Source organism: Eucalyptus grandis, chromosome 5, assembly GCF_016545825.1.
Source record: "Eucalyptus grandis isolate ANBG69807.140 chromosome 5, ASM1654582v1, whole genome shotgun sequence".
NCBI lineage: Eukaryota > Viridiplantae > Streptophyta > Magnoliopsida > Myrtales > Myrtaceae > Eucalyptus > Eucalyptus grandis.
The window spans coordinates 8,562,516-8,573,773 of NC_052616.1; the positions used below are offsets into that span (position 1 = coordinate 8,562,516).

General features: G+C 37.7%; 1 protein-coding gene across 1 annotated transcript; it reads right to left on the bottom strand.

The window, feature by feature from the left end:
* Positions 1-260: 260 nt before the first annotated feature.
* Positions 261-5,329, bottom strand: LOC104443858 (disease resistance protein RUN1-like). Its single transcript, XM_039313281.1, has 5 exons — positions 5,143-5,329; positions 4,627-4,765; positions 1,949-2,508; positions 508-1,198; positions 261-329 (listed from the first exon to the last, which is right to left on the bottom strand). The coding sequence occupies exons 3-5, from the start codon at positions 2,500-2,502 to the stop codon at positions 261-263; spliced, it is 1,314 nt and encodes a 437-aa protein (XP_039169215.1). The 5' UTR covers positions 2,503-2,508; positions 4,627-4,765; positions 5,143-5,329.
* Between the last annotated feature and the right edge of the window lie 5,929 nt (positions 5,330-11,258).

The window sequence follows — 11,258 nt, forward strand, 5'->3', positions numbered from 1 at the left end:
AGGAGCATCTTATCATACTAGATAAAAGATTGGAATAGATCAGATTAAATGTATGAAATTATGAGGGAGAGGGAAAGAAAAAGGACTGTCATATGTTACCTTTTTTCCCATTAGTACGCTGGAGGCTTCCTTGTTGACCCATAATCTGCTTTGTCTCTCAAGTGGTCCTTCTTTGCAAACAATGTTCCTTCCAAGATTTCTCAATTGATCATGCATCCTAAACTCACCATAATCTCCAATTTTTATTAAGCTCCTCATCTTCAATTCTTCAATTCCCTGACTTGGATAAAATCCACAGTCCTTCCACATGTAAATTGCGAATTTGCTCTCTATGCCAATCAAAAAACAAGCAATATCTAGAAAAATCTCCTTATGTCCATCTTCTAATGCATCATAACTTATCTTCAATTTGTCTTGGACATCTCCATGTGGTTCTTTTCTTAATTTCTCTAGCACATCTTGCCATACTTCTCGGTCTGTTTTTTCATACAAGTATGAACCTATTACCTCAAGAGCCAAGGGAAGTCCACCCATGGTGGATATGATACCACGAGAAATATCCTCAAATTCCCTTGAAGAATGGTCCATATGAAATGCATGTTTGTTAAATAAAAGCAAAGAATGCACCTCATCCAATTCATTCAATTCGTACTTGTAGTCTACCTTGAACTCAGATTGATCCAGAATAGCTTTATATCTGGTTGTAACAATGATTGTACTTCCTGTCATAAACCACTTACGATCTCTAGCCAAAGCATTTAGTTGATTCAAGTGATCTATATCATCCAGAAGAATGAGAGCCTTTTTCCCCTTCAATCTAGATTGGATCACATTAATTCCATCATCAACGTTCCAAATTTGACGTTCGGTTGGCTCTATTTCCTTAATTAGTTGATTTTGTAGATGATGAATACCATTGCAGTGAGCTGTTTCTCGAATATCCGAAAGGAAGCTGCGATACTCAAAATCATTCGACAAGCCATTGTAGATGACCTTGGCAAGAGTCGTTTTACCGATCCCGCCCATGCCATAGATTCCAATCATTCGCACATCATTGGCAGAAGTGTCTACCCAATTTCTAATTTTGTTCACATGATCGCAAATTCCAACTAAGTGTTTAGTAACATTAAGCTGAAAATCACGTCCCAATTTGTCCAGAACAGTTTTGATAACTTTTTTCACTAATTCTCCTTCATGCCTGTCAAACAACAAAACTCATGATAACTTTGTAATTATGCTTAATCTAATATAAAAGACAATCACGTAAATGCTAAGAATGGATGGAGCGAGTTAACATACAAGATGTTTCGGTATTAAAAATAACAATGGAAGATGAGCATAGCAGTCATTTCATTTTTTTCCCTTTCTTTTATGCCAATTGATAGATCTTGCTGAAATAATATAAGGTGGTGCACGTGCCCATTAAGAGTCTTCGGAAGTATAATGTTTGTTAGAAGGCTTAAGGTTGCCAATTCGAAGGCCAAAGACTCCCAAATCCCACATTGATGACTTATAGCTGACTTTCGGATCGCCTACCAATGGGAGTTTACTAGCAGTGGGAATCGAACGTAGGCATGGTCAATGCGAACCTTTCGATCCTTATCAACTGAGTCCTTTGTAGACTTGTCGTTTAGAGACTGATACTACTGGCCCGAAGGGGTTGTCGTTTCTTAGTTTTTTGCTCTGTAATTGAGACAATTGTAAAATTCTTGGGCACCGTGGGATACTTTGGTTTTAGTTGTTGTTGGTTTAGTTGTCAAGGGACATCTTGGGGGCGTCTAGTGTTTGCTGTACTTGGGGCATTATGTTTGTTCATGGGGACATTTTGGGGTTGTGAGCTTGTGGTGGAAGTAGTTCATCCATATTTTCGTCAGCTTTGTGTGAATAAGAAAAATTATGTACCAAAATAATAATAATAATAATAAAAGTTCAGGTTGAAGTGAAGTACCCGTTGGCAAATTTCTCAGATTCCCAACCATTTAAGTAACTCACTTCGCTAAGTGCTCGCTGCCCTTCCTGGATATCCTTCTCATCAAAATGCTCCTTACTTGAATGGAAGGCCTCCCCAAAACTACCTTTTAGATACCGAACATGTGATGGGTTCACTTTATAAAAAATGGGCAACACTATGTGTGACGTGCTCTTGCTGCAGTCCATAATATGAATAAGCTCACGGAGACACCATTTGCTTGATGCATAATTTTCGGAGATGATGAGGATCAAAATCCTAGAGCATGTGATGGCATCAAGAATATATGAACCAAATTCCTTGCCAATTGGGATGTTGTTATCGTCTCTGAACACGCAAATTGGTACAATCCCTATGTTGACCAGACTATTATAGAGGTGATCGGTGAATGCCTTGCGGGTATCTGAGCCTCTAAAACTCAAGAACACGTCATATTGGCTGCTATTTCTTCCTGAGGGTATCTGAGGGATGAAAGAAGGAGCGGATACTCCTTTAGTACTCTCCTTCTCTGCACTCTTCTGCCCTTTGTCCATGGCAACCTGAGGGGGAAAGTTGAAATTAAATATACTTTTCTGCTGCATAAAAGTATTGATAAATAACGAAAGATGCTTTTCTGCATATGCTTTTAGTCTTTGCATTGTCTTCTTTTGGACCTCACCCACTAAGTCGAGTCAAATTTGTTGGCTTGGTCCAATCATGAATAACGTATGTTACTCTGTTAATTGAAAATTGGGATATAAGAACTTAATTCTGGGGACAAGCACATTGCATGTATTTAAACATCTAAGCGTTGGTCCTTTTTATTTGGATATTGGCAATCAGAATTTGGTAACTCATTTGAAAGCGGATAATTGAGTTCAAACGAGATGAGACATGTGGGGAAGACGTGATGAAAGGAACTAGCTAGTGATTAGGAATGTGATTTGATATTTTAATTTTAATTGAAATTGTCAAATTTCGGAATGAAGTTGGAAATGTGAATAGAAATAAACAAATGGTAGTTATTTCTTTTATTTATTTCACACGGCCTCTCATTTCAACAATTTCATGTAACATGAATCTATCATAAACTGATATGAATCACCGAGTTATTCTCTTCAAACTTTCAGATTTAGAAAATGGATTAATACCTTGTTGATAGAGCTATAATTTATTAGATAACACCAAACGGACTCAGTGCTCTCTTTTTATGCACTTTTTTTTTCTTCTTCATTAGATGATTGAATACAAAGAGAGAAGGATCGGCACAACAAACACTATAGAGGAACGACTAGAAGCGAAACAGTGCATCCCTTTGTTTATCTTACCCAGACTATGCCCTTTTTCCACGGAAGTCTGAACGATTAGAAATTAAGTAATGTTTTGATGGACGAAGAAGGAGAAGAGACGAAGAAAGTAAAGGGAAGCTGCCGAGGAAAATTCAGGGAGGACTTAGGTTTGGAAAATGGCCTTGAGCGCGTGTCCATATTTTCGTTGGAGGGCCCACCTTGAGAATATCTTCGTAAAGTTTTTTTTCTCCAATTAAATGGAAGTAGAATACTATTATTGGCTAAATTCGTGACAAGTCATATTAGATTAATTAATCCCATTATTTTTGTCGAAATTTGATCCCATTTTAAAGCACGAATTTTTATAACAAAAAAGGTGTAAGATATGAGTGATGTAAAGCGAAGTGAATCTCCTAATATGCCTGTATGGTTCAATTTGTTTAATTGTTTTCATGAGCCTATGTCAAAAGATCTAATATATATTTCATACTACATGATATCATGTAAAAGATCCTAAGAAGACTCATACTATAGATTTTTGGTATGTTTTACATTGTGATGATTGAAACTCTCATGAGTTTGAAATCAGATAAAAAGTAGCAATATAGTTAAAAATGTTCAAACCTCCCTGTACTTTTTAATTCCTCGTTCACTATTTTTTGCAAGGGCAGACTTCGTCAATTTTTTACAGCTTTGAAGGGAGAAAATGAGTTAAAGGTGAAATGGGATATACTTTTTAGGATTACCTGGTCCAATAATTTGAGGAAAACAGAATATTACTTGTTCGGAGTGTTCTATATAGGGAGATATAATTGTTGAGTTAAATCTCATTAATAGAATACTTGTTTTTAAGGTGATTGGTTTCGGGATGGATAGATTTCATACTAAGAATTTGGAACTTATCTTGTCAGAATCGTTTCTCAATTGTTTAAATCGACATCAGAACTTGTCGACCCTAGAATTGGCCTACTTTTTTTCTGTTTCTGTTTTTTTATTTAATTGATCTAGGACCTTCAAATATAGATAAACCTCACAATGCATAAAAAAGAGGTCCCCAGATTCAGGTGAATTACCTAGCGAGCTGGCAAGCCAACTCATTCTAGTTTAACGAAAGATCAACACTAAATTACGATGCAACGAACGATCAGATAGCTTTCCTCTTTTGCGAAAGTCAAATCTGAGCTAGTGACATGCTACATCAACAGGAAACAACGATTCGAAAAAAAAAAAAAAAAAAAAAGAAACCCTGCTCAGCTATTCAGCAGCCACCCATATCTCCAATAGAAAAAAAAAAAGGGCCCGGAACACACTAGTTCAACCGATTATTCCAATAACAAAACGATGAATCAATAGAAACGACGCGCTGAGAAGAGATAAAAAAGTAATTACCTTCGCGAATTGAGAAGCAAAGAGAAGCGCGAGCTCAGAGAGAGAAGACCCGAAACGAGCTTCAACGAGAACTTTCAAGAGGGAACTGAACCAAGAAAGCAAGCGAGGACTAATCAATAGACGATAGTCTTGAATTGTTCTGGCAATGCAAGAGAGAGGCCGAATGTAAAAGATACAGAAAGTGAGAATTATGAGAGAGAGAGAGAGAGAGAGAGAGAGTTGTGTAGTAAGAAAAATTAGCAATTCCACCATGCCCGACCGTTCGTACCAATTGTTTAAATAAGAGAATTATAGTAAGAAAAATTAGCAATATAGGTGATGATCATTTTAAAAAGGTTAGGGAATTTCGAAATTCTATATACTTTAAAGGGTGTTGGCTGTTACGCAATGAGTAATAATCAAAATTTTCTTTGTCATACCAAATGTAATATTCTTATAATGAAGGTAGGGCTTACTTGGAGGAGCGGTGTAGAGATGAAATAACTTTGACGGGTTCTGTATTTGAAGAGGAGTTACCTTGAAGCAGATCAAGTTATGACCGAGTCCTGAAAGACAGTACAATCGAAGGATCGCCTTCAATCCTCAACTTGGAGCTATCGAAACCAAGTATCTCTAAACAAAAATGAGCGTCTTGGTTATTTTGGGTGATTTTTTTGTGTTTGGCGTGGTGTTCTTATCCGATGGGTTTCTCCTCTTTAAGCATTGTCACCTGACTTTAAATGAAGCTTTACTTCTTCTCTTGCCCCAAAGGAGACGCAATCTTGTGGTTGATTGCGTTTCTTTGACGGGGCAATTTTACTTATTGTTTTTAAATTTAACTTTTTTGACCAAGACCACCAAAAGAATAACTTCCTCGGAAGGCCAGACTATTTCAATTTAGATTTTAAAGATATTTTGTTACTTCTCTTTGTAATTGGACCCGTGGCCACTCAAATCAAAGTGACGATGGGCGACCTTGAGCTTTACCTTCCTCATTAGCCGAAATAATCAATAGTTCACGTTGCAGTCAAGGTTTCACGATCAAAACTAGTTTTCGCATGGTGATGCTCCTCCATAAGAGCCCCACAATCATCTCCTTTACTTGGCAACTTTGCAAGGTGCTCGTAGTGGAAATAATTTTTCCTCTTGCCTCAAAAGATGAGCCAGCTATGCTGGGACACGCACAATCTTTGCCGTGGATTGCACGTCTGTGATGAGGAAATTTACTTCTTTAGCCGATTAACCCACGCCTTTTAGGTTTGTCGTCTTTGTAGCGGGATTATGTGGCCAATCAGATGTAAGTGAAGATGGACAGCTTTTTGCTTTCCCTGGCTATTGAAATGAAAGTCTTTCACTGCTAGAGGCGTTAGAAATTATCAAAAATTTACCTTTTAACTCATATTTAGTGAGCTCCAAAAAAAGAAGAAGAAGAAGTTATATTTAGTGAGCTGAATCGTATATAGATTAGCTAAAATTTCAGAATAAATCGTTATGAATTTAAAGTACCAAAATTTAATGAGTCTGAATCATATTCATAAGCGATTCATGTTTATTGAAAAAGAGAAAATAGTAATGATTTTTCCATTTGCGTGGCTCCTTCTTCGTGGGCCGCCTGCATAGTGTGGTACACCTCGGCACATGGAGCCCATATGTGGTACGACAATTGCACAAGCTTTTTCTTCCCTTGCCTATTGCTTTGACCAATGCTTGAGCGACACGTCATTTGTTCTCTCCTCGTTCTACTGCCCACCGAGGGTGTTCATCGAACCCAACATGCATACCGACCGCCAGATCTAAGGGGACTCATGTGAAACTTATATGGGTCTCGTCATTTTCAATTTTCCAAACATGATATTTGTCATGAGAAGATGGTCCCCGGGTTCAGGCGGAACGTGCGCTTGCAGGCCCACTCATTCTAGTTCGACAAAAGATGGTAAACTAGAACAATGAAAGCGAGTGAGGAGTAAGCAGTAGGCGATGGTCTCAAATGGTTCTGCAGGGGAGAGACCGACTGTGAAAGATGAAGAGAATGTGAGAAATGAGAAGCGAGGGAGGAAACGTCCTTTAGCTTCTTCACCCACACGCATGTGGTCCCCTCCTCCCCTCTCTCTCTCCACCCGCACCAGTATAAAGTTTTGTCGGTTCATATTTAAGAAAAAGCTTGGTGTTGCGATAGGACGCGGCGTGATGGTGGGGTACACCTACTTTTTGGGAAGTTCTTTCCCGATTTCCAAGATTTCTGATGCTCTTCTGAATTGCTTCTTTCCGCGCAACATATTTGAGCCCTCGTGTCCTCATGCCGTGCGAAAGTTTGCATGATTTGATCGCAAAGAAAAACTTTCAAGATATTTTTGTTAGCGCCCGAATTAGCTTATTGAACTTCGGAACCCGAAGATAATGAAGCAGGCTCAAAGCACAGGAATCCATAAAGAATGGGCCGGGATGTTAGCGGTTGATAAATGAAGATCTCGAACAATGCAATAAGGGGCTTGCCAAAACTAACGAGATAAAGATGAAAGCGATTACGATAGACGATACTAATGGAAACATCGACAAGGCTGGACGGTTATTGATAAAGAGTCGAAACTTCCGAAATGTTGTAGATATCGAAATAGTAATTGCAAAACAGCAATTACATTTAGAATACTACCATAAATAGCCGAAAATGCACCAATGTAAAGGATTTTTGGCCAAATCGACAAATGATTATCCAATTTCAAGCTGTTATCTTTTATTTATCACACTTTTACGTACAATTGCACCTATATTTTTCTCTTGTTATTCCTGCATTTTACTTTTGTCAGTAGTTTAGATTAGTTGCTTCCTTTTTGGAGTGACACAAAACCTATTAAAAATAATAAAAAAAAAACTCTATTATCTTTAGTGAAAAATCTTTATCGAGGAAACTTTCCCCAACGAACATTTTAAAGAATTAAAAAGTATTTTAATTCTTTTAATTTCACAACCTTCTTAGTAAAATAAAAGGATTTCAAACAACATAGATTGAGATCATCCGTTCGTATGATATCTTACTATATCGCAATTGTTTATGAATGAGCATCAAATGTAATGCTTTGATCGATAAGAAATTAGGTGCGACGGGATTCGATTACTTTTTAACAGAAAATAACTGATCTTTTACAATTATAGTGTAATATACCGTTATAATGTTCATGTGGGATCCAGTATATGCTATTACTTACCGTGCGCCTTTCCTTGGTTTATCAAAATAGAAGATCTGACGAGTCAGAAGATCTGAGGTTCTTGATGATGCATCCTCCAACATGTGTCTAGTATTGACCTAGAGATGAATATAAAATTCCACAACACCGTTATCTCCTAAAATATTTTTCTATAATTACGATTAGGCTCACCTCTTTTCTGCTCCTTTTTTGGTATCCAACGCCTCCGAACACTCTGAATTAATCAAACTATCCATTGCGGGTCCACACTTGATAATTATTCGTTTCTTAGCCTATTTTTTTTTTATTCCTTTTGTTTTATTTCAATTTTAATAGAAGACAAAACTATTCATGTCCTTAATGGCCTTAATCACGCGCTAACAATGTGTTAGTGTTAATGTTCTTTCAACAATAACGCTAAAGTCGTCTTTTTTTCATTGGTCCACCAGAATCGTTCAACAAGGTAAGCAAAACTATAACCTAATTCGTGATTTTCATTTTTATTTTGATGTAATATCTAACATAGTTTTTTGACAAATAACAATAAAAAGGTTATTACAATAAAACTGGACTACTCCGCCCTTAAGCTCATGTGCGTACGAGAGAACCCTAGTCTTTTTTTTCATTAACTTGGCAGTTGGCCATATACCCCACTTACGTGCACTACGAAATGAACATTAAAAAAGAATATAAAATACATAAAAAAAAAGAAGAGAAAAAAAAAAAAAAAAAAAAAAAACGAAAAACAAAAGGATCGGCATTTTACAAATTGACGAAGCCATCAATGTTGCAACTACGTTATAAGGAAAAAGAAATGGAGCTTAGTGACAATTAAACAAGCGCGCGAGGCGGTTCACCGTTCAATATAGCCAGCTCCATCCCGCCCAACGGAGAACTCAAACTTCCTCGGTCGTCATGGCTGCCACCACCCTCGTCGACGTCGACGTGGGTGCTCTTAACAACGGCAGCGGACTCTACTGACGAACCGAACCACCTATCTGATTTAGCTCCATACTCGGACTGGTCAGACCGGTCCCACCATCGGAAGTTGAAATACCTGTTGAATGTCCTGTTCCCTTCTCCAAATCCACGAGCTGCCTTCCCTGGGCAACACCGCCATGCTCATCGCCTTGTTCAGCTGCCGGTTCATGATTAGCGTTTCGTAACTCAATGAGTCACTTGAGATTTATAGAATTGTGTCTCGTAATCACTCTCTCCGTACCCAGCCTCATTGTTATCGACAAGTATTTTACTCATCTATGTTGTACTGATCTCAATAAGATGTGATTCTCAAGATTTACTTGCAAGTAAATTATACATCGAACACATTAACTGACTTAACCCCTTTTTTTCATACGCATTGCTTGCGCATCCACACTAAATGTCCATGAAGCTTTTTTTTTACACTCTAGTTGAAGGTAGACCTCATTATAGATGGAGAGCTGTGAGGTCTATTTTCACTCTTATCTATAGTCGGAGTTTTGACTAGTTTCTATAAACAATATGTTGGTTTCATTCCACAAACCTCTACATATATCGCAGTTGATATGGTCTTTATTGTTATAGATCAGACATTAATTTCTGCTGATGCCCAAGGAAAATTGGTTTCATGAAGGACACTGGATTAAAAAGCTTCGCAGTGCCAGTTTTCCTAAATGGTATTAACGTTCATTGCACCCACGGTAATTATATTTTATTTAGTTGTCATGGTGAATGGTTTTCAAATACCGGAGATTAAATGATTTTTCAGGTGCTATTACGGACATATTGATTCGTGATTTGGATGGAGTTTACGAGAAAGAGACATATTGTGCAATTTCCAAACCGGGCTAAGCCCATTCAAGCCCAAACCAAACCTCAAAGCATACATGAAGCTAAGGTATTGATTTTCGACTGAAATTGTTGGTTCTTGTACTTAAAACTTTTGCTATATATAGGCTTAAATCTAAAAGAGCTTTGATACCAAAAGCGCAAGCCCTACAAGCGTTATCTTTTAGAAGCTTAAACCTGATAAGATGGCTTGCAAATAAGCTGGATCCGGAGGAGAATTAACCTCCTGTTTTGAGTTGCTATTAGTAATCACAATTGCTTGCCTAGAACAAAAAAAATCTATTGACCCAAATAATAACTATAGTATTCTCATGCTTAAGAATTATAATGGCAAGTAAAATGTTTGATAGATTCTACTCACGTGTCGCAATTAAATCTTCAAAAAATCACATGACCTATCTTTTCAATTATCAAAACAAATAGGAGCAAAATGAAAGACAAGTGAGTTAGAAATTTTGTCTGGCTTTGTCGAGAACTCCATACAAAATATACCCTAAACAAATGTTTTTCTCCTTAGTCGTATTAAGTAGAAGTTCCCAGAGCAAGATAAAATATATATATATATATTGTGCGCAAGATCTGGTTCAAACTTCACATAACTAATAGAAAAAAAAGAGGAGATATTCACCTTTACATAGGATATATACTCTATCTACGTTTATACTATTGTCAAGGGACAAGTTGGTCTATTTTGATGTTGTTGCATCTTGCATGTAGAGTAACCATCATCCACTAAATTAGGTGCAACAAGCAAGCGAGGAATGGGATGTTTTTCAACTTTATGATGACTCTTTCGATATTGAGGACTTTGTTCCTAAGCCTTTTTTTTTTTTTGGTCGGAAAAAAAGGGTGTTAACAAAAAGTATGCAGTTTTCGACAATACATTGCATTTTCTACTGTTGCATGTAATCATTAATTAGATCACGGGCTGACGCCGCCCTTAGCCACCTCAACGATGATTCTCTCAAAAACAGCATAAGGACCACTTTTGGCAATTGATTTTGTCAGTTTGATTTTCCGGTTGCCAAAATCCCGCACTCGGAATGCGTGGTCAGGAGGTCTCCATCGCTACGGGTCCCCTCTTAGCATTTTTCAGTCCTTAATTACTTTGACAATCGAAATATTCTTTACTAAGTATTGCTCAACAAGAGCCTAGCGAGTACCTTCTAAAGTATTCCCTTAACGCGTTTCATTTGCAGAGACATACATAAAAGATAAAAGAGGTACTCAAGCATGCCGAAGAATTCCAATGTGTGATTGACAATCCCGCTTTTGACCAATAGGGCGCGTTTGAGTAACGTCTCTGTTCAAAATTGTTCCAGGGGAACAGAAATAGAAAAACTATTTCGCTCCGGGAAATAATTTTGAACAGAAAAAAGGTGTTTGGTAAACTTGTTCCGAGAATAAAAATGAAATGAAACACGATTGGTAAATTTGTATTCTTTTTCGTTTCTTTTAAATTTTTAATATTTTTATTTTTATTTTCTTTATTTTCTTCTTTTCTTCTTTTGGCCGGTCGCCGCCTCGGCCATGGTCGGCGACCGCCGACGAGGGCCGGCGGCCTCACCCGGCCACGGCGAGGCTCGACCTCACCTTGGCCGGGCGAGCTCGGGCTCGCCTGATCCGGCAAGCCCGAGCTTG

Bases quoted from the DNA above. Each gene is read 5' to 3' on its own strand.
- LOC104443858 (XM_039313281.1), bottom strand. From the start codon at position 2,502: ATGGACAAAGGGCAGAAGAGTGCAGAGAAGGAGAGTACTAAAGGAGTA. The intron at 1,199-1,948 runs GTACTTCACTTC...GTTGTTTGACAG, and splicing joins TCTGAGAAATTTGCCAACGG to GCATGAAGGAGAATTAGTGA. The intron at 330-507 runs GTAATAGGTTCA...TGATTGGCATAG, and splicing joins GACTTCCCTTGGCTCTTGAG to AGAGCAAATTCGCAATTTAC.